Source organism: Triturus cristatus, chromosome 1_1 (genome assembly GCF_964204655.1).
Source record: "Triturus cristatus chromosome 1_1, aTriCri1.1, whole genome shotgun sequence".
NCBI lineage: Eukaryota > Metazoa > Chordata > Amphibia > Caudata > Salamandridae > Triturus > Triturus cristatus.
The window spans coordinates 397,914,377-397,938,607 of NC_140579.1; the positions used below are offsets into that span (position 1 = coordinate 397,914,377).

Sequence of the window (24,231 nt, forward strand, 5' to 3'; positions counted from 1 at the left end):
GAACCACTTTGTTACGGTGTAGCTGTAGGAATGGTTCTTGTATGGTTAAAGCCTGGATCTCACTTACCCTTCTAAGGGATGTGATAGCAATAAGGAACGCTACTTTCCATGTAAGGAACTGTAGTTCGCATTTCTGCAGAGGTTCAAATGGGGGACCCATGAGCCTTGTGAGAACAATATTTAGGTTCCACACTGGAGACGGTGGTAATCTGGGAGGAATAATCCTTTTAAGACCCTCCATGAAGGCTTTGATCGCTGGTACTCTAAATAATTTTGTAAGTAGGCAGCTAATGCTGCTAGGTGAAGACGTATGGATGAGTACGCTAAATTACATCTTTGCAAGTGTAGTAAGTAGCAAATGATGTTCTGGATGGATGCATCCAGTGGACGTATATCATTGGTAGTGCAGTAAATGGCAAATCTTTTCCATTTGGCAGCGTAGCAGGCTCTAGTAGTAGGTCGTCTGGCCTTTTTTATAATATTCATGCAGTTTGGTGGTAGGTTGAGGTAACCGAACTCTAGGACTTCAGGAGCCAGATCGCTAGGTTCAGTTGATGTGGATCTGGGTGTCTGATTTCTCCATGGTTCTGGGTTAATAAGGACGGGGAGAGGCACAGTTTTTGGTGTGGAACTAGAGAGAGTTCCAGCAGTGTTGTGAACCAGGGTTGACGCGCACATGTGGGAGCTATTAGTATCAGCTTGAGAGACTGTTGCCTGAGTTTGCGTACCACGAATGGAATGAGTGGGAGAGGCGTTCGACTGTGGGTGGGGAAACCTGGCGGCGAAGGTTGGGCATTTTGCATTTTCGTGTGTGGCGAACAGGTCTATGTCTGGTTGGCCCCATTTTTGGAAGAATGGGAGTAGGACTTGTGGGTGTAGTTCCCATTCGTGGATCTGTTGGGTTTGTCGACTCAACAGGTCGGCAATCTGATTGTGAACTCCTGGAAGGTGTTCTGCTAGCAGGTATATGTTCTGGGGAATGGCCCATCTCCAAATGTTCTGTGCGAGCTGGGACAGCTGGAGAGAATGTGTGCCTCCTTGTTTTTGTATGTAATACACGGCTGTCATGTTGTCCGTCCGGACGAGGACAGTTTTGTTCTGGAGATGTAATTGGAATGATTTTAGTGCTAGGAATACTGCCATTAGCTCCAGGTAATTGATATGGAGCCCTTTCTGTTGAGTGGTCCATATGCCCTGAGTGGTGTGTGTTAGGAGATGGGCTCCCCATCCTGTGAGAGATGCGTCGGTTGTCAGCACTATTTGTGGAAGAGGCTCTAAGAGCGGCCGGCCTTTAGACAGGTTTATGGTGTTCCACCATTTTAGAGAGCGATGTGAGCAGCTGTCCACCAACACCAGATCTGTCAGTTGTCCATGAGCCTGATTCCACTGACGTGCTAGAAATTCTTGCAGGGGACGCATTTGAAGTCTTGTATAAGGCACAATGAAGATGCATGACGCCATCATGCCTATGAGTTGCATAAACACTCTTGCTGGAAGAGAGTGTTGGGTTTGAAATTTTGCGATCAGAGCTTGTATTTTGGCTATCCTGGCTGGGCTGGGATATGCTAGTGCTTTGGAGGTATTTATGGTGGCTCCCAGATATTGATGTATGTGGGAGGGTTGGAGATGAGATTTGGGATAGTTTATTGTGAATCCCAAGTTGTGTAAGATTTGAATAGTTTGGTGAGTGTGTAGGATGCACTTGTTGAATGAATTGGCTTTTATGAGCCAATCGTGTAGATATGGGAAGACATGAATTTTTTGTCTCCTGAGATGCGCTGCTACTACTGCTAGGCATTTGGTGAATACTCTGGGCGCAGTTGTTACCCCGAATGGAAGGACTGTAAACTGATAGTGTTGTCCGTCCACCACAAATCTTAGATACTTCCTGTGAGCAGAATGCATAGGGATGTGAAAATAGGCGTCCTTGAGGTCTAATGTGGCAAGGAAATCGCCTTGTTGTAGTAGTGGGAGTGCTTGTTGAAGAGTGATCATATGGAAATGATCTGAGTTTATGTACTGATCTAGGAGTCTGAGGTCCAGGATTGGTCTGAGCGTCTCGTCCTTTTTGGGGATTAGGAAGTACAGTGAGTATACTCTGTACCCTGATGTTGTAAGGGAACTGGTTCTATTGCGTGTTTTTGCAGCAATGAAAGCACCTCTTGTTTGAGGAGCGTAAGATGGTCTGGTGACATATAGCGTTGCTTGGGTAGAATGTGTGGAGGGGTAGTGGTTAGTTCCAGGCAGTAACCATACTGGATAATTTGTCTTACCCACTTGTCTGTTGTGATGGAGTTCCAGACAGGTAGGAACTGTTTGAGTCTTCCCCCGACTGGAGTGGAATGGTCTGGGGGGAGTGGAGGAAAGTCACTGTTTTGTGGCGGGAGAGGTACGAGTGTTGGTACTGCTTTGACCTCGTCCCTTGGTGTTGTTTCCTCTATATCTTCCTCTAAAATATCCTCTACTGGGGGATGTTTGTGTAGAGGATTTGAATGTGGAGGAGGTGTCTGCTCCAGTGTTTTTGGAGGGTCCCCTGTAGAGGGAGCGTCGAAAGGAGCCACGTGGTTGTGGAGACTGCAATGCTCCCATGGATTTGGCAGTCTCGGTGTCTTTTTTCAGTGTCTACTGCTGATCCAAACAGTTGTTCCTGATTAAATGGTTGGCTAAGTATGGTAGTTTGTACCTCTGGCTTGAAGCCTGAAATGCGTAGGAGTACACTTGTATTTATTGCCCTAGAGGCAGTGTCTGCGGCGTCAAGTGCACATTTAATTGAGGCATTTGAGATAAGTTTTCCCTCTTGTATAAGGTCGTTTGCCTGGGCCTTGTATTGGTCTGGTAGGTGTTTTATCAGGTCTTCTAACTGATCATAGTGAGCCCTATCGTAGCATGCCAATAGGGCTTGAGTTTCGGCGATACGCCAATGATTAGCGGCTTGTGCCGCTACTCTTTTGCCTGATGCCTCTAATAGTTTGGATTCCTTGTCGGGGGCGGTGTATCTCCTGTAGTTTGGGAGTTGGCACATTTTCTTGCGTTGGAAACGACCAGGGAATCCAGAGGGAGCTGCCCTTTGATGTAACAAGGGTCTTCTGGGGCAGGTCTATATTTTTTCTCAATTCTTGGGTTGAGTACCCTGGCCCGTACGGGGTCTTTAAACACCTCTGTGATGTGTTTTATGACCCCTTTAATCATGGGTAAAATTTGAACTGACTTTTGAGACTGTTCAAAGGTGTCTAAGAGGAAGTCTTCCTCGGGTGCATCGGAGTGCATGGTGACTCCATGATAAAGTGCTGCTCTGTGCACTAGTTGTCCAAACCCCAGGTGGTCATCTGGAGGTGATGGTTTGGAGGGATATGGTGTAGGGTCAGGCATATCTGGGAGAGGGTATGCCCAGTCGTCCAATGGTACAGTATCTGGGTTTGTGAACGGATTATTAAGATCAACCGGATCACCTGGATCACCCCCGCCCCCTAGGTCATCATCATCATCCTGTGGGGGTGGTGTATGTGATGGAGATGGTAGAGGTAGTGGTGGTGTAGGCAGAGGGGGTGGGGTAGGAGGTGGAACAGGAGAGGAAGGAGGAATTGGGGATGTTGCTGAGTCCTTCTTCTTTATAGGAACTGGGGCAGGTGTTGTATCCGGTTTCCGTTTCCTACAAGGTACAGCAGTGACATGTCCAGTTTTTGGATTAATATAGATCCTTTTTTGTGTTGGATCTGGGTGGAAAAGTTCTTGGTCTTGAGGAACAGACTTTGGCGCCGATTTTTTCGGTTTCGATCGAGGTTTTGGGTGATCGGTAGAGTCTTTGGCTTTAGGAGGTGTATTATAGTCCTTAGCCGGTAGTTTCTGTGCCGATGAAGGTTTCGGCGCCGATGAAGGTTTTGATGCCGGAGTGGAGTCTTTAGGCTTGGGAGCTTTCGGTGCCGGCTTGTCTATGGGCCTCGGTGTTTTCGGTGCCGGTTTCGGTGCCGAGAGGTCTTGTGTCTTCGGTGCCGAAGGTGCCGATGGCACAATGATATGTGGGTTGCTCGGGCCCGAGCCAGTGGAAGGCTTGTGTTTCTTCGGAGCCAAGCCCGAAGGTGGGGCTTCTGAAGGGTGTTTTCGGTCTCGACTGGGGCCAGCTGGCAAAGTCTTGACCAATGCCTTTGGTTTTGGAGGGGTTGGGGTAGGGCCAGTATTACTCAGTAGTGCCCCGGAGAAATGGGGTCGTCTGCTTATGAGATAATTTGAAGTTCCTCGGAATCTTCTTCGGGGACATCGGGACTCTCATCGAAGATGTTCTCTGGTTCCGGGGCTGGTCTGTGTGCCATGATATGGCGTCGAGCTCTTCGATCCCGAATGGTCTTTTTGGATCGAAATGCGGCGCAGGCTGGACAGCTGGACTCGTTGTGATCCGGCGAGAGGCACAGGTTGCCGACCTTTTGATGGTCACTGTGTGGGAATTTTACTCCACACTGGGGGCATTTTTTAAACGGCGTCCTTTCCATGAGCCGTAGGCCTAACGGCGCGGATAGGTCCAATCGCCCGCGTCGACGTCCGGAACCGGTCCGATGAATTCGATGTCGAGTGAAGGTGCCTCGATGTAGTTTTAGAAAAGTTTTTCGCTTCGAAAGCTTGTTTTTTGAAGTTTTCTACTGGAGTGGAAAAGTTACATCCGAACCCGATGGCGGAAAAAAACAATCTGAGGATGGAGTGGATGCCCATGCGCACTGTAGTCCAAGGGAGGAGTCACCTATCTCGTGACCAAAGACTTCTTCCGAAGACAACAACAACCTGCAAGCATCCGTGCCCAGCACCAGATGGCGATCTATCCTAAGTGTGTGATCTGCAGCTCATATGCCTCGAACATACACATTTGTAGAGCTCTCTTACCGGTGCTGCTGCATTGCAAACCTGCCCCCCGGGCAGGCTGAGCTCTCTCTGGGAGCCCTAGAAGGGGGACGGGTGGTACGGGAGAGAGCCCGGCCTTCGTCTCCAGGGGAGAGCCCGGGATCCGAGGCACATACAGGGGCTGCTAGGGAGCTACGCATGGGTCCTCCACCTCCAGCGATACAGACAACTGCACTGCCTCCCTGAGCTCAGAGAAAGGCCTCGGGGAGGGGACCAACACAATGAGCTTCGGGGAGGAGGTCATGCGCCACCTGCTGGATGTTGCGGGAAGTGCGGGAGAGAAGCCAGGATGCTTGGGGAGAGAGAGAGCAGAGTATTTCTCCATTACTAGCGGTACAGCAGCTACGCCACTTTGGGGCTAGCAGCGTCTGGCCTTTAGAACCCCTTCGCAGTGTCCTCGCAAACGAGCACCCTGAGGGCCGTGGCAGGAACAGGAAATAAATGGCGCTGTTTACCTTTTGTAGTTTCAATTCCTTGCTCCAGCTCCTCGACATCAGCAAGAGGATATAGAGGCGCTAGGAGTGCGATAAGTGATCAACCTTGTGATGTCAAAAAAAGATAACATGGTGCCTGGTGACTTCGCTTCCTATCCACAGCATTTTGATGAATGCTGCAGTTTAAAATATCACCAGCATCTGAATCAAAAATTACTTAATTGTCGGATTTGTATCAATCTGTTTCATCGCAAAAAATGCAGTGAAGATACAGACTACGGACAGAGATAGGGTTGGATTGGGTTCAAAAATCGACTCGGGCACGCCAAAAAAAAAGCATTAAAAATGCAATGGGTCTCGCCTTTCATTAAGTTAAAGCCATTTACTTTGCTATACAAAACCATTAGCAAAGCAAATAGCTTTAACTTAATCAAAGACGAGACCTATTGCATTTTCAATGCTTGTTAGTGAAAAGTGTTTCATCCATTCTGCCACCTTACTCAAACAGTCCATAGCATCCAAGCTGTAGTCTTGTGCCAATGACAAGGAGAAGATGATTTGTGTGTCATCAGCATAAGAAAATAATGTAAGACCACAGCTTTTCACCAAGTCTGCTAATGAATACACATAGTGCTGGACTGGATGCACTAGATGCTGGATTATGTTTTGAGTAGCAACAGAAGTAAGGCTTAGATACTCACTACATGTCAGGGTTATGTTTTGAGTAAAAAGGTAAGTGAGGAATGGATACTCAATAGATGGCGGGGTTATGTTTAAAGTAATAATGTAAGTGAGGTTTGGATACTCACTAGATCTTGGAGTTATGTTTTAAGTAGCAGCAGAAGTGAAGCTTTGATATGTAGCAGATGTTGTGGCTCGGCTTTGAGTAGTGTTGGAAGTGAAGCTGGTAGGATATTCACTAGGTGTTGGAGGAATGTTTGAGTAGTAATCGAAGTGAGGCTTGGACGGTTAGTTGATGTTACGCTAATGATTTGAGTAGTAACAGAAGTGTGGCCGGTGATGCTCACTAGATGTCGGGGTTATGTTTTGAGGAGTAACTGAAGTGAGGCTTGGATAGTCCCTAGATGTCAGTCAGGGTCAAGTTTTGAATCATAGTGGAAGTGGAGCGTGGATACTCAATAGATGTCAGTGTTGTGATTTGAGTTGTAACAGAAGTGAGGATTTGATAGTCATAAGATGTTGGGTTTATGTTGGGTTGGGTTTATGTTTTGAGTAGTAAAAGAAGTGAGACTCGAATGCTCACTAGATATTGGGGTTATGTTTTGATTGGTAATGGTAGTGAGGCTTGGATACTCTCTAGACGTTGGGGATATGTTTTGACTAGTAATGGAAGTGAGGCTTGAACAGTCACTAGATGTTAGGCTTATGGTTCGAGTAGTAACGGAATTGAGGCTTCCATGCTTACTAGATATCAGGGTTATGTTTTGAGTAGAAACGGATGGGAGGCTTTGACAGTCACTAGATGGCGGGGTTATGTTTTGACTAGTGATGGAAGTAAGGCTTGGATGCTTACTAGATGTTGGAGTTATGTTTTAAGTTGTAATGAAAGTGAGGCTTGGATACTCACTCAATGTTGGTGGTTTTGTTTTGAGCAGTAAGGGAAGTGAGGCATGGATACTCACTAGATGTTGGGGGTGATGAAGTGTATCTTGTCACAGTTCTTGTCAGCCACAACCATGTCATCTGTGGCCCTTGTATCTGCTCCCAGAACCACGTCGTCCTGCAGGGTGGGAGGGCAGTAAAGGGTGAAGGTGTAGCAAGGGAGCCTTTAATGTAGCTTGCATAGACACACACATGTACAGATTGGCATTTGCACACAGATTGGCATTTGCAGATATACAGGAAAGCATGCAGAGTCCCTCTCTCACACACAGATGCTGTGCACAGGAACACGCAAGCACACAAAAGCACACACAGATATATTTGTGGAAACACACGTGGGACCATATGTGCATAGAGACATTAAGCAGGTATAATAATATGCAGTTACATATTGACACAGGTGTGGAATCCCACAAACATACAGACGTAGGCAGAGGGAGGTCAAAGGAATTACTGAGTACAGATCTCTCACAACCACAACCCTCTCCTTACAGAGACTGTATGTAAGTATTTGTAGCTCTTACTACCCATCAAACCAAATACCTTTATAACTGAGTAACTGTACACTGGACTTCCTGGTTATCCGCCTACTGCAGTAGTAGTACTGTAGTCTCAGCATTTAAACTTTACGCCTTCCAACACTGGAATTAGTACTAGATTTACAGCCGCTATAGCTAGGTTAAACTAGGGTCTCCCAATGAAATGCCATTGTCATAAACAGTATGTTTTATACCCACTCCAGTCGCAGAAGGCTTCATGGTGAGGTTTGTCAATGGTGGACTAATGTTTATGAACTTGTAACACTGGGTATAACTTCCCTATAGAATTAAGACATGCATTGCAACTCTGAAGCCATGCAACACATTACATAGCTTCTATGGTATTATACCGTGACCCTCTCCCATTTAACAGTTATTTCAGAGTACTTTGCAACTCCTCCTTTGAGCATTAAATATTACTTTAAATTGTGGTTTTACTTTGTCACATTTGCTGTGCCTTCAAGGACAGAGGTCAAATGTCAGTCTAGTCCTCTGAAAAATTGCTGCTTTTAACAGGGAAACTGGTGTTTAATTTTCTTTCTCTTACTGCAAAGTGTGAGGATTTTGTAAAGTAAAACTATGTGACACTTTTGCTGGTGTCAAAGTACAGGCTGTAAGATATCATTTTCTTCTAGCACACAATAAAGATGTTAATAAGATGAAAACAAATCAAAACACTTTACTTGGTAATGGGCAAATAACAAATATTGCTGGAACCCAATTCCCTCACATTGTCTTTTGTGTGCTATATAGTTTCATCAGTAGAACTGTATGTATGTCTGTGCAAATTTAGTTGTCGTTTGAATGGGAAATGTGGTGTCTGTAGATGGCAGTGTGCCACCACACTATTCCTCAGCAATATATTTGTGACCGTGTGATCTAAAAATGAATCATTTGAGCATTGTTTGTTTCATTTTATGCAAACAAAATGTACAGGTAACTTTAAAACAACTTCTTAGGTTTGCTAGCGCACAATTCTTTCTTATTAAAAGCAGAAGTAGGAATAGTTCACATTCTAAGACCCGCAGAAGCTGGCCAGAATCTCAGAAAACAAGATGTTGCCCCTCAGAGCTAGATACTGAGAGAGGAACTTTTATACAAAGTACTCTAGCAGAGGTGGGTGTGCTGAGCCCACAGTCTGTCTTGGCTCTCAAGGCGTGTCTTGGCTCTAAGAGCTTAGGCACAAGCTGAGCAATGGGAACTTTTGGCATGGAAATCGTACAACAAATATTATGTAAAAACCTGCTAAAGTGTTTCCAAAATTCAACACATTAAGTCTTTAACAAAACGAGTTCACCTTAGTACATCTGAATATATCACTACATTGAGAGGCATTTATTAAAAGTGCTAGTTTTTAAACATGAACTTTGAAGCATTACTTTTCCCACCCCCCACTCCAATGACTATACTATTAGTAAACTAAGAGGCAAGTCGGTTGTCATGTGCACCCTATATGTTGCCTATATTGTTATTTTACACAGAGCAACATTATAGTCTATTAAGTCATATACAAGAGAGATTTTTGTACAGCACGCACAGTCACATGAAATCTCAGCTTATTTTGGGCTGGAGGGCTCGTCGAGCTGAACTAGAGCCTGGCATCTGGCTCGAGCCTTCAGTGGCTCACCTACCGCTATACTTTACTCTGGGTATTCTGTGCCTGAAATAAGCTTAGATGCTGCAGCCAGCAAGATACCTGTTTTGTATGTGATGATACCTTAGCTGGCACTGCTGCTGACCATCTTGTACCTGTGTTGTTTGTGAGGGGAGCTTACACTGCTGTCACTTGTTGCACATTGTGTTTGTATTTACACACAGACTTGGACTGCTTCTGCAGATGCTGTCAATGGTCTGTGCATGTGAGGGAAGCTTGCATTGTTTCTGTCCAGATCGGTATGTGTGCTATGTGTGTGCTATGTGTGTGAGGGAAGTGTGTACATCTGTTCGGTGCTGTACTTGTTTTCTGTGTGGATCTTGCTATGCATGCGAGTCAGATTTGCACTCGTATACCTCAGTGCTGTTCCTTACCAAATCTGGATTGCTTGTTATTTGTTGTGTCTAAAGTAGGTGTTAAATGGTGCCTCCCATTACCACACTTGTTGCATGTCTTTAAAGGAAGTTTGCACTGACCTGCAGTACCACCTATGTCTTTGAAGGAAGCTTGCACTGGCCGGCCCTGCAGTACCACACTTGTCCCATGCCTTTGAAGGGAGCTTGCACAGGCTGGCTCTGCTGTACCACACTTGTCCTATGTCTTTAAAGGAAGCTTGCACTGGCCCTGCAGTACCACACTTGTCCCATGTCTTTGATGGAAGCTTGCACTGGCTGTCCCTGCAGTACCACACTTGTCCAATGTCTTTGATGGAAGGTTGCACTGGCCGGCACTGCAGTACCACACTTGTTCCATGCCGTTGAAGGAGACCTGCACTGGCCCTGCAGTACCACACTTGTCCAAGCACAGGCCAGTCCTGCAGTACCACACTTGGTCCGTGCCTTTGAAGGAGACCTGCACTTGCCCTGCAGTAAAACACTTGTCCCATGTCTTTGAAGGAAGTTTGCATTGTCTGGCCCTTCAGGACCACACTTGCCCTATGTTTTTGAAGGAAGCTTGCACTTGTTCTCTCTCTTTCAGGGAAGATTGTGATGCTCTTGATCAGTGCGGTATGTTGTATGCGTGTGAACCAAAGAACCACTGTGCACCTACTCCCTGTGCTCTATCTATTTCTGTGAGTTTTAGGTCAGGACCAATAGACGGTTTCACCAGCTTTGTGTTTTCTCACAAATAATAATCTTGCTTAGAGATTATGAGCTCCGGGTAAAGCCACTTCATTTATTCATCAGACAGAGTATCATTCATGTATTTGTTCAGCTGTCAGAACAGCATACTATCAACTGGTCACTGGATCAGCTTTCTTAAGTCAGAGGAATCCAGCCCTAGGAGTTATTTAAGTTAGTTTATCCTTCAGCAGCTGGACTGTAACTGCAGACTAGTGCTAATTGAATACTGAGAGTCCCAACAGCTCTGCTGCCATTGCTATTGGACAACAACTTTCAAGTGCAGAGTGCCAGGCATCACTGCTGCAAGCTTCAAATCCATGCCACCATCTTGGAACTCTATTCTGCATACGCTATCATTTTGTACTGTGCCAAGATGGCAGATCAGTGCATAACTTTACTTTTTAACTGACGCACAGGCCCTCCATATTTTGTTGACATATTTTTTTCTTATGTTTTACTTTATCTTAGCATATAAGTGCACTACAAAGAACACCACCGCCTAGTTTTTTAGAAGGCAAGTGGGACTTTTTTATGCTAACACTCCTCACTTCAAAGGTCCACAAAGATCAGGCTTGCTTAGTTTGCACTGCGGGTCCATGTGTGGCTGAAGGCTTCAGTGTGGTTTACCTCAACAGCTTTGCATTGCATCAGTAGATCCATGCACAACATAATGAACCTGTGCCTCCTATGCCATCATATGTTCCAACTCTGCTCCTTTCCAGCGAGCGGTGTACCACCATGTTTTGTGAGTGCACTGTGAGAGATGTACCTGTGTGAATGCAGGGTTAACATTGTCTTTTGTGGGGAGAAGTGGCCAGCAGCCTGCAAAGATGGTTGCAGGCTAAGCAAGCTGCGTGAGCCGCCGGCCTAAAACCCCATAAAACATCCATCATCATCTGTGCAGATAACGAGAGCTGAGCGCCACAGCCGTCGGGGTGGGGTGCCTAGACCCCTACGGGCCGAGAAGTTGATTGGAGAGGTAGATTACACTGGGCCACAAGAAAGTAATTGCGGCACCTCGGAACACAAGATGGCGGCGCCCAATACTTTATGAAGAGGCCTGGGACCGGAAAGACCCATGCAGTGTGAGGCCTGCAGCCGGGCTGTCGGAGTGGTGCGTGTGCTGCGGAGAACGACCGCACAAGTAGTCGGGGACTATGTGGGAGCCTGCGGTGCTTGAGCGCGGGCTCGGTGGCCCACGACTACAGATGCATGGGTGCGGTCGAGCCGGTGGTCCGTATACTGTGGCGGTGATCAGGCCTCCCGTATACATTGAGGGAGCCATGAAAAGCAAGTGTCGAGGAGCTGGTGAGTCATGGAGGAACTAGGTTCTAAGCGCGGCGGCAGACTGATCTACGCCCCCCTTTCATGCAGCAGTGAAGATTTCGTGAAAGGAGTGCTGGATCCGCTGCAGGTAATCGCGCAGACGGGGGCCCAGTGTGAAGGCCACATGTAGTAATTGGCCCAGCAGTGGATAGGTCCCTAGCCTGTAGGAAGAGAGTGGGCCAGAGAGACAGTCCCAGGTGCTGGCTGGCGGCCACATTGGCAAATGGAAACAGGCCTAGGGTGCGCTCTGGATACATCCTTTCAGCAGGGACCAAATATCCCAGTGTTTCAGGCACAGGAGATTGGCCCACAAGTGATGAGGATAGTGTTGAAAGTCTAGAACTGAACTGGCAAGACTATCGTAGAGACTGTCGAGAGGCCAGATTCTGAGTCCCTGGCCATGCCGCGGAACCAATAAAGAAGTGCCCGAGTAACACAGCTGGGGGCTGGACAGATACACCTGACGGAGCCGCGCTGCTGAGCCGGAAGCACTGTGCCGTATCCTTTGAATTCGCTCCCTGCTCCTGGGACATTGACCTGGGGGCCGGGGGGGCTCACTTGTGGTGCATTCAAAGACAGTGGCCGGAAGGTGGCAGAGACAACGCCAACAGTGAAACCCTTGGGACAATATGTCAACCACTTCATTAAAGACTTTGTCCCACTCACTGAATGTTACATCCGTGACAATATGTCCATGATTAACCTCATAGAAAATCACCCATTTGATCCCAATTGCGAGATTTTGTGTACATTGGACGTCGAGTCCCTGTACACGAATATCCCACAGAGGGACTCTCTACTAGGTATGGAGCTCATCCTCAATCAAAGCCCCCGTCCGCATACAGTCCCTGCTAGTTTTATACTTCAACTCCTAGATGTCTGTTTAACCAGAAATGTCTTTCTATTTGAAGACCAATTCTACCAGCAAGTGAAAGGCACGTCAATTGGGGCTATTTTTGCTCCTAACCTAGCTATTCTATATATTGATTCACTAGAGATCAACCATATCCTATCAGATCCTACCCCATTTAGCACATGTAATGGTAAATGGAAACGCTATACAGATGATATCTTTATGATTTGGCAGGGAAGTGAGCCCATACTCGAATCATTCCTCCACTGGCTCAACAACAACTGTGGAGGTTTGAAATTCACCTTGACTCATGATAAGACCTCTATCTCCTTCCTTGACCTCAACATTAAACACAGGGATGGCACTCTCATAACCGGACTATTCCGTAAACCAACGGAACGTAATACCTTGCTGAGCTATGATAGCAACCACCCCCGGGCACTCAGCGACTCTCTTCCGTTCTCTCAGTTCCTACGGATTAGGAGGAACTGCTCCCTTAAGGGTGACTACTTCCATGAAGCAAAAATACTGTGCACTAAAATCACTAGTAGAGGGTACCCATGCAGACTTGTTCGGAGTGCAATGAAAAGAGCATTGTACTCCCCTGTGAGGTTCTACTAGAGCCCAAGATAAAACCCAACTCGAACCGTCTGCTATGCGTAACTACCTTCTCTCCAGTTTCAAATGCAATACGTAAAACCATCATAAAAAATTGGTCTCTTCTAAATGCTGGCACCCTTAATTTGGAACGCCCGATATTTGCTTTTAAGAAAAGCAAAAACATCAAAGACCATTTGGTTCGCACCTTTAAAGGGCCACTCCAAATGTGGTAATTGTGTAGTTTGTGATTTTACAATTGAATGCAAAGAATTTGTATTTAAAAATATCAAGACAGAATTGAGAATGTTTAAAAACTGTAATACATGCAATGTTGTGTACGAGATCTTTTTTTTTTTTCTTTCCCTTTTCTTTTTCCCTTTCCTTGGTCCTCATTTTTCGCCCTTGGTTATCAAATAGAGGCGCAAGAAGAGAGACATACTGTCACAGAAGAACTGGTGGAGGTGCAGACCTGTTTATAAGGTATCACCTCCCAGTATTGTCTCGGTACTCCAATAGCACCCCCTAAAGACAACCAAAAAAAGAACAGAGAGAGTGATATTGCTGCAATCAAATACCCATTGCTGATGACGAGAGCGCCCTGATGGGTATACCAACACATGGAATTTCCAAACAGCATAATCATTGGACCATGGGAGAAAAAAAAAAAACACCCCACAGACCGATGTACCTATTACGCCCAATTCAACAGCAACCAAAAACTTCTCTTGTCAGGATTTCCAGCTCTTGTTAAATCTACTTTAGAGGTTTGTAGAACTGAAGTGCGCCAGTCCAGCAAGGTAGGTGGTAACGAATCCTTCCATTTTCTACAAATTTCTCTTCTAGCCAGCAATATGCAGTAGAAGAGAAGATTTTTTGCTGGACCCCGAATCTCAGGTGAAACTCCAAATATTACGAGAGGAGAACTTATCAAGACTTCAAAGCCGAAAGCAGTTGAAAGTGAGAGACTTATCGCATTCCAATAAGGGAGCAGAAGGGGGCACTCAAAGAACATGTGCATATCTGAGGCAGCTATCAGCCCACATTTAGGACATGCCACTGAAGAGTCTTTTGAGAATTTTGAAAGTCTCTGTGGCGAATCGTAGGCCCTATGTAGGGTAAAAAGATGATTCCTACGAAGCCAAGCAGGTTTCACTATATCCCACAGATGTAAACCACAGATTCTCGATGTTCTGGTCAGTAATGGAGGAAGCCCACAACAACTCTGGCAGTGGGAATTCGCCATCAACTTCTTCCAGTAGTAGCTTATACCATAGTGAAACCTCCTTTCTGGCTGGTGGCTTATCCAGTAAGTGCGTCACTAGATTACCGTCTCCTCCTAACACGAATCTGCCCCTAGCAGAGATCTGAGAGTGTGCCCAACTTGCAATCTGAAGGAACTTAAACCTAGAGAAGCACGGCCCAATTTTAGATAGCAAAGCCTCCCATGGGAGCAAACAACCTTCCACAAATAAGTCCCCCCAAGCCTCAAAGCCTGCCTCTCTCAATGGTATTGCAAGACTATCAAAAAGCCAATCCGGGCTACCCGGTGAGTTCCACAATGGTGACCTACTTGCAAAATAACCAATCTTTATAGAGCACCTAAGTTTCACCCATGTTTTTGCCATATCTCGCAACACCTTCAGTTTAACTTTTTTTTAAAAATTTCGGATCACCAAATTTAAACAAAAAACCTTGCTGGGCCACACCTTCTCCTCTAAGTAATGCTGCAAACATGCATCCAATTCCAGAATTTGTGGGCATTTTTAGCAGCATCCTAGCATGGGAGAATTGAAATGCCCACGCATATAGTTGCAGATCAGGCACCGCCAAACCCCCCTTCTCTCTACGCCGCCTAAGTTTTTTCCAAGCAATCCTAGGTGTGTGATCATTCCATATGAAAGAACTAATATCACTCTGAAGTTTAGTTATCAGAGAGTGTTAAAAAAATAGGGGAATGGTGTTAAACAAAAAATAAATTTTCTGCAAAATAGACATTTTTATTAAATTTACGAAGACCAAGATCGCATAAGTCTTCGGCATTCTTTGGCAACATTAGAGAAATTTGATGGTACAATTTTATTTATATCCTTGACAATATTAAGGCCTAGATAGCGCAAGATAGAGCTCAACTGAGCCCCTGCCACAGGTTCAGGATCGTTCCAGACCATAATATCCGTTTTAGAGGCATTGATCTCGTAACCTGATACTTTACCAAAATCATGAGCCAAAGCAATTACTGAGGGGAAAGCCGTACGTAGTTCTGAGGAAAAGACGAGAATCTCATCAGCATATAGGGCTACTTACTTTCCCCACCCCCCATAAGTGAAGGGCTTGATGTTACGATCATCCCTCAGCCGTTGAGCGAAAGGCTCAATATATAAATCAAATAGGAGGGGGGAAAAAGGTCAGCCCTGACGCGTACCACACGTGATGTTAAATGGATTTGACAATTCTCCATTTACTAACAAAGAAGCTGAAGGATTCTGATATAGGAGTCTCACAGCTCGCCGGAATCTCTCCCCGGTGTTAAACCTACCCAAGACCCTCGACAGGTACACCCAGTTCACCCTATCAAAGGCCTTGGTGGCGTCCAATGTAAGTACAGCCAATGGGAGAGACTCCATAGTTGCCATATCAATGGCTGCTATAAGATCATATGTCAACTCATACAGCTGACGGCCCCTCACAAAACCCTTCTGATCTAAATGCAAAATCCCCGTTGCTACTGCTCCCAGTCTATTTGCCAGAACTGACGCAAAGACTTTGTAATCAGAGTTCAGGATTGAAATCGGTCTATATGAACCGCAACAGGTAGCTGGTTTTCCTGGTTTCAATATTAGGGTTATGGAAGCACTATTCCATGAAGTAGGAGGAGACAGTCCTTCCCGAAGAATCTGGTTAAACAAAACTGTAAGAAAAGGGAGAATTGTTGTCTCCAGAGCCATATAAATTTCAGACGGCAAGCCATCTGGGCCAGTTGCCTTACCCTTCTTGCAATTTAAAATAGAAAGTCTAACCTCTTCCTGCGCAATCTCCCGATCCAGAGAGGTACTCTGTTCAGGAGACAATACGGGAAGGGGTACTCCCTTCAGCCAGTCTTCCACTTGCACATCCTCAATATCTTTGTCTTCATGATATATGTTGCAAAAGAAATCCCGAATATCCTCATCGGCAGAATATGTTACACCACCAGAAATGATTGAATCTATATTGTTTCTGACCTGGTCGGTTTTTGCCTTCCAGGCTAACAACTTCCCTGCCCCCTCTCCATATTGGAAGTGAGCTAATTTGCTCACCTCCCACCTCTCAAGGACCCGCGAATTCAAAGTTGAACCCAGTTCCCCTCTTAGAGTAACTAGCTTGTTCTGCCACTCCTGTAGAGTGTTAGCAAGGACGTCCAGGTGCGAGACTATTTCCGCTTGCACTCTAGCCATCTCAGCCTCCAAAGAGGCTACTGCTTCTCTGTAGATCTTTTTCCTATACGTGGCCTTGTTCGTTATCAGGCCCCTTAAAAACGCCTTAAATGCATCCCATACACACTCCGGGGGAGCTGAACCAATGTTGTTATCCAGAAAATTCTGAGCTTCAGTTTAAAGAGAGATAATAACCTCTGATGACGAAAGCAAAGAGCGATCAAAGGTCCAGCTTCTCGTGGGGCTTTTAGAAAAGGCCCCCAATTCTAAATAAACGGCCGCGTGGTCAGAAAGATGGAATGGGAGGTAAGAGATAATGTGCACCAAGTTAACCAATTTTTGACTAATCAAAATTTAGTCAATTCTCGACTGATGATGGTACTTATAGTTACGAAATGAGACACCTCTTTGTTGCCCTGAGTTTACCCTCCAGATATCCACATAACCTAGCTGCTTCATATTATCAAGCAGAAAGGACCTGGTTTTAGACAGAGTTATAGCTCTGCTGGTCGGGGACGTGTCCAATATAGGATCTAAAACGATATTAAAGTCCCCTGCCACGATGGTCGGCTCTGGAAACGAGAGCAGGTGGGAGAAGATGGTTTTCAAGACTGAAGGATCATCGCAGTTAGGGCCATAATATCCTACTATAGTAATAGGAGATCCAGCTATAATTACAGATACAATAACCCATCTACCCCCTGAGTCCACCATCTTAGAAACTAATCTCGCCTTTACAGATTTCTTTAAAAAAATTGCTACACCCCTAATGTGTGCTGTTTGCGATGTCGTTACGCAGAGATCAATCCACCTATTCTTTTTAACCACAGAAAGCAACTCACATTCAGTTAAATGGGTCTCTTGGAGTATAATAACCTGCGCATCTGAGTCACGGAGATATTGCATTATCTTATTTTTCCTAGGACTAGTGCGCACTCCATTAATATTCCAAGAGATAATCTTCAACTTACTAATAACATAGGAGTCCTCCCGCCATCACCATCACCATCCCCATACCAATCGCCCAATAAACCGAAAGCAGAAACGGAACAAACCCAGCAGCATTCTTCATTAGAGAATAAAGAAGTGACCATATAACTCTCCAGCAATGGCAACTTTTCAAAACATAAACTAAAACAAGAACGAAAATGAGGATTTTTGTTTTTACCCCTTGCAACCCCTCCCCATGGCCTACTCTACCCCTCACCCTCCCATGGGAAACCCTTACCCTATATATCTGGAAATTCCAGAAGGTAGTGCCCCTCACTGAGTTCCCGTCCTACATCTAACAACACAAAAAAACAAACAAAAAATAAAAGAATAAAAAATCACTACACAGAGATAAATAACCATCTGCTTTCTGCGTACTACAATATAGAAGCCCGTACATACATAGCCCTGTATTATTTAAGTGTCTGTTCTCATAATAGTTTCTCCTACACTTACACTACACTTACACTACATCTACACTGACCCCCCCCCTTATCTTTCCCCATAGTCATCAGTAGCTCGTCTGCTTCTAGCACCGATCTAATATTGTGCATTTTATTTTTATACATGATTTTCAATGCAGCAGGAAAATCTAATTGGGCCACTGCACCATAGCCTCTGAAAGCTTTGAGCCTCCTTCCGAACTCCCACTGTTTATCTAGGGTGGTCCTGGAAAGATCAGAGCAGATCTGAAAATTATACCCCTTCCCACTCACAGATTTCTGCTTGAGGGCCAGATTGAGAATAGCTCCTTAAGAGAATATGTATGAAAGTTCACCAAGATCTTCCTTGGTTTAGTTCTTTGAGGATTTTTCCTGAAAGGATCTCTATGAATGCGCTGAATGTCTAAGGTTAGCTCTTCCACTGATTGATCTAATCTTAGGGATTCTTTCAACAGCGAGATGATATATTTCTTAATATCTAAGCCTTCGCTATCTTCCAGGACATTCAAAATGCGGAGGTTATTGCGTCGAGCGTGATTTTCTAATGTCTCCATCCTCTCGGCCAACATCAGGTCCTCTTTTTTAAGCTTAATAATATCTGCCCTTGCTTCATCTAGATACAAGGACAGTTCTGTTACAGCATCTTCCAATACTTCTGTTCTTGTAGACAGACCGGTGATTTTACTGTCAAGAGACTCACAGAAGCTTCTTATTTCAGACTGGTTCGCTGCTGATGTTTCAAACCCTTTTTTAATGTCTGCAGACAAAGATGTAAACATACCCTGTAGGGAGTTAACTAGTGATGTACTATCATAACCCTCAGCCAGAGGGCCGGAGAGAGCAGACACGCAGTCCTGCAAAACTTCATCCTGTAATGTCCCTCTACTAGGTGACCCCAATAGGGAGTTAGGTGGAACCACTAAGGATGATGGTTCTAAAGCTAGAGCAGGAGAAGGAAGAAGAGGCATAGGCTCCGAAATTACAGAGGTAAAGGTAGGAGACACACATACTTTTAAAGCACCATCTGCCATTACATCCACCCTTTCCGCCGTCTCAACTACTCCATCCAAAGTATCCACATCTACGGTGACTATGCTAGCTTCCAAAACCACTTCCATACTCCGAGATGTAGCCGCAGAATTCACAGGAGTCGCCTCATTGGGGTCTAGTGATGCCATAGAGATCAGCGTATTTCCCGAAAGATCTTTCACAGGATGCTGCTCCGCAAGATGTAGAACCTGTGGAACTATTTTGAAATAGGATCGGAGAGACGGGGTTATCTTTGACCCGGTGTTGTTAATGAACTTGGTACTTTTAGAGGTCCCGACTGCTTTGCCCGTGTATGCTCTCTTAGCTTTAACATGCCCAGTCAGAAAAGATGAAACTTTCTTTTCATTTGATGGACTAAAATTTGACTCTGGGAGAGACTGATCGCCCTCTTTATTTAAATCAGAGCCAGGGTCATGCTCACTTCCTACAGTCTCTATATTTTTGTTCTTCTTAGCCCCCTTACAGATTAAACCACGCTTGCCCTTCTTTGTTTGCCCTTCTTTGTTTGCCCTGAAACTCCCACCAGGGCTCTGTTACCTGCAGACCCAAGGCAAGCCACCGTATCGTTGTCGGCCCCCCTGGAACCTCCTGTCAGCGCTGTTGGCGTATTACCGTTCTCTCCTGCTCCATGCAGTACATTAACGCGGGAGCTGGCGGCTGCACCGCGGGAACCCCGGATGAGGCTGCGGGTCTTTCGCCCCCGTTGCAGCTCCAGGGCGGCTAGGCTCCAATGCCACAAGCTTGTAACAGCCTGCAGCGGCTCCAAAAAGGTCAAAGACTGCGGGAGACGCGGAGAGGAAACCTGGTCTGCCGTCTCAAGAAAGTTGAGACACGCCCCGTCCACACACATGGGGCTCAGCGTAGTAGTACGAGGTAATCCGACAAAGCGGCAAAAATATCCAAAAACACTCAAGAATGAAGCTTCCAAAATTGCTTAGGACATTAAAAGACAGGCTGACTTCATTTTCGTGCGGATGGCTGCATTTAAAAAATTAAAACGCCGTGGCGGGAACTCAAGAGCGGAGCACCGCGGCAGCTCAACTCGCCACCGCCATGTTTCCCCCTTCCTTTGAATGACTCTGTTAAAGGCCCTGTAAAAACCATGTTGTGTACGAGATCTTTTGTCCTTGTAACAAAATATACATTGGACAGACCACTCAAAAAATCCGTCTGCGAATCTCCCAACATCGGAGTAGAATCAGGTGTAAAACAGCCCTTGGTTGAGCACTTTGAACAGAATGGACATTCTGAAAATGACATTCGCTGGACCATTATTACTGTGGTAAAACTACCCACTAGAGGTGGGGACATTTCTAAATTACTGAACAAAGAAGAACTGAAATGGATATTGAAAACCGACAACCGTAATACAGGATTGAATCGCCTTGAAGGCTGGACCACATTGATATAGTTTGTTCCTTATACTTGTGACCAAACATATGTTGTTTCCAAAAAATGCTTCCAAAAAATGCTTGTGAACTTGCCTTATTGAATATGTCACCTTCACTATCTTGCACACCCTTCAAGATGGCACCCAGGTTCTGTACACTCAGTAGTCCTCTCTCTATTTCCACCACTCCTTAGGGCTCCCGATCCCTGAGTCCCTCTTCAATTTCAGTCACCGCTCCACCTGACGCAGCTGACCCAATCCATGCTCCCGCCCCGCCTCCATAAATGGGGCTGTGTATATGCTGACTTCAACTGTATCACCGCAAGAGAGAATCCCGCTATCCAGCCTTCTTTCACCTTAACACCGGTAAGCTCTGGCCGCGCGGGTACATATATGCCCTTACAGTGCCACCGGCAGCGTCTAACCTTGCCCTCCCCTTCTTACAGGCGACTGTGCCGGCTGAGTACGCGCACGCGACTCCCCTTCAATCCGCCTTGAACTCCAACTCAATCACTCTTGGTGAGTTCCTTACTTTGGCAACCGGCCATGTCACTCTTGACACCGCATGGATTAGTAATCTCGGTTAATTTTCTCCCGCATAGGAACCGCCATTGCAGCAGCCCCCGCTCCCTCGCCCAAGTTCCCCCTAATCGAACTTGCTGGTAAGACACGCTGCAATGAGCCCAAATAGCATGCCTTAATTCTTTAACTCACCGTTGCACTCCCTTCACTCTTCACTCCCTTACCTTCTCACCATTACGCCGATCCACCAAGATAGGAACTGTGTCACGATATCTATGCGTTCACGATAGTGCCGAGTCTTCAACTATTGTATATACTTTACTTGAGGAACCTGTTGCCTTGTCACGCATCATGAGATTGTGTATATATATGTTATATCGTCCGTATGCCTTGCCTTCAAATGTTTTATACACCTTGCTTGAAGAACCCCTTGCCGTGTGACGCACTCTAAGATTGTTCATATATGTCTTATCGACCTTATGCTTTGGCCCTGTTACATTCTTTGGCACCTTGTTTTAATCATTGTTAACTGCCAAGGAATTGCCTAATCTGTTGGATGCGGTATCCCATTACTCTCCTCACCTGAATAGAACTGATTCCATGGTGCACGTTAAACTATTACGACAGTAACTTATCTCACGTTGAACCTCCTATTAACTCTGTACGGGAGGTCAACTGTTTTCACAATAATAATGTTCCTTCACCCTAATGGAATATTTAACGATGCACTTTCATGCACTGTTTTACTGTACTATGCTCTCACACCTAATCACAATCTTGGCCCCAGTACTACAATGATTAGCCACACAGTCCGTGATAGCCGCTTACTGGTTACCTCTGCAATACCCTTCACAAAACTTCCATAGAAACCTCGTGGCTCACACCAACCGATCACGCATGATTCCTATAACACATATTCATGCTTGTCAATCAGAATGACCTCACTTCCTCAATCTACTGCGTTGTCATCACTCATTCCTGGTGCAATTGCGTACTTTCTCCTAATTTTTCGTTTGTGTATTTTCCTTTCACACCTTGCTCCCCCAGGCTAATAAGGCTCTACTTAACAGGCATGAATTGAATGTCCTGATGATGATCCGCCTATTTTCTCAATGGATCGAAACGCCGTTGACACTTTAATACACCTTACACGCCAAAAACATTAGTATATTTCGCTGTAAAGGTGTTCCTTGCGATTTGTTTTTCACGACACTGTGTATTGTCTATGTGTAACAAACCAAAAAGCTTTGCCTGAGCCCCCTGTTCTTTCTTTCCCCTGTTGTGTACTCTACTGGCTAAGAAGGACACAGGCTTGTGTCCCATTTTATGTATTACTGTGTAACTATTGTCTTTATTGCTTACAAGTAAATATCAGATCTTTGTCCGACTGGACATGTCCACTTAATATAGCAACGATTGAGTCTATATTCATTGCTTGGTTTCCTATTTTGTACCTTTCTAGGGACCACTGTTGTTAAAAATAGGCGGAAGCAGAGGGGCACAGTAATTCCCCTGAAGCTGCATTTTGTTGATGTTGGAGTAAACTATCCCTGAAGGGGCAATCGCCAGCTTAAGTTTGGACCCGGAATTACCAGGTCCTTTGCTCTAAGCCGCTGGGGGAAAATGGTGTGACCCTAGCTAACAGGTGCTGGACAATCTAACCAGATCCATAAGTACACAGTGCAGGTGAACCGAGGGGAAAACGCTACTGGGGTGGAGGCGCCAGAGAGCGAAGAAGAACCATCCCCGAGGGACATCATGTGAGCCAATGGAGAGCAAAGGGGCTCGCTGGAGCCGTAACTAGACTCCGTGACAGAGGAGGTGAATCTTCTTTGCACCGACTTCCAGAAGCTGGCCGACAAGGTATCAACCGCGAAGGCGAGTGTGGGAAGTCTACAATCAAAAAACGAAGCACCTAGAGGACCAGGTGGACATGCTTACTAAAAACCAGGCTGGAATCTTGGCCAAGCTGGAGGATCAGGAAGGCCGACCAAACGCAATAATATCTGCGTGGTGGGTGTCCCGGAGGGAATGGAAGGGCCGTCAGTTGACCTCTTTCTGGAGGACCTTATTTTAAATAAGCTTAAACCAAAAGGCCTATCTATGCTTTTTTCAGTAGAGCGACCTCATCACGCGCTGGGGCATCTTCCATGTCCTCCCTAACAATTATTGCACGCCTGCTGAATTATAGGGACAGAGATGCAATACTTCAAGCAGCACGACAAATGGGGGACCTACATAATGAAAATGCCTGTTTCCGTTTCTTTCCAGACTTCACGCTGCAGGTGCAGCGTCAACAATGCACCTTCAATGCAGTAAAAAGAGCCCATCGGGGGCAAAACGTGAAATATATGATTCTATTCCCAGCAAAGCTAAAGATCCTGAACGGGGGAAAGACCCATTTTTTTACTACTCCGTAAGAAGCGAGTGACTGGCTAGAGGGCTGGCACACGGTGGGTCGAAAGGAGAGCTCACCCTACATGTCAGCCCAAACCGTACTTGAACAGGGGCTGGCTTGTGAACCGGATAGCAGTAACCAACGCTGGTGAACAGATAAGTGACTATTGTGAGATACGTCAGTGCCTGATAAACACAAACTGTTTGAGGGACTTTTTTCAGGGAGGGAGTTAACAATAGCAATGGTGCGGGCTATGGGGGGTACAGTATTGTGACTTGATGAATGTGGGAGGGGAGCTGGGGTGAGATGCAATACCCGCAAGGGTTGTGGTGATCCCCCAAATTTGTAAGAGAGAAGCTCTTGTTCTAGAAGTTTGGTAACATTAGCTTAATTATGTCAAATTCTGATAAGATCTGGGGCCGGCATGCGCCCCTCACCAATTATTTCCATTACATATTTAGGGCGACAGGCACTCTGCATGTTTGGGAGGTGGGGGCTTCACTACTCACCGAGCAGGGTTGCAGGGAGGGCGGAGTTGGGTGATTTGTTTGTATTGTTTATTTATTCATTTTTGCACATTTTTGCTCCAGTTCAATATAATCAATGCATGATATGCGCCAGGTGGCTTGGGAAGGTGACGTGCCTCGGGAACCTAGGTCAAAAAAATGATTGGCTCTGGAAAGGGATCTAGTATCTGGGTCTGGACCTGGAATGTCAATGGTCTGGGGAACAAGATCAAAAGAACAATGGTCTTGCAGTATATTAGGCGAAATTCCCCGACCGTAGTTATGATACAGGAAACACACCTTAGAGGTAGCCGCTACAAGGCCCTAGACCGCTTTGAGTACCATTTGGTAGCGCACTCCGGCTACACGCCGAGAGCCAGTGCAGTGGGGATTCTGGTACGTACCACATTACCCTTTACAGTTGATAAAACGTGGTCAGTTGATGGAGGCTGCTGTGTGGCGGTCGTGGGTCACTGGGA

At 45.8% G+C, this 24,231-nt stretch overlaps 1 protein-coding gene across 1 annotated transcript in view; it reads right to left on the reverse strand.

Annotated features, from left to right (window-relative positions):
- Positions 1 to 24,231, reverse strand: part of LOC146870303 (proteasome subunit beta type-7-like) — a 136,039-nt gene that overhangs the window by 48,437 nt on the left and 63,371 nt on the right. Inside the window, exon 5 of the mRNA XM_085642554.1 lies at positions 6,965 to 7,062. Within this exon, the coding sequence (XP_085498680.1) occupies positions 6,965 to 7,020 (56 nt within the window). The 5' untranslated portion in view covers positions 7,021 to 7,062. The remainder of the gene's footprint in view (positions 1 to 6,964; positions 7,063 to 24,231) is intronic.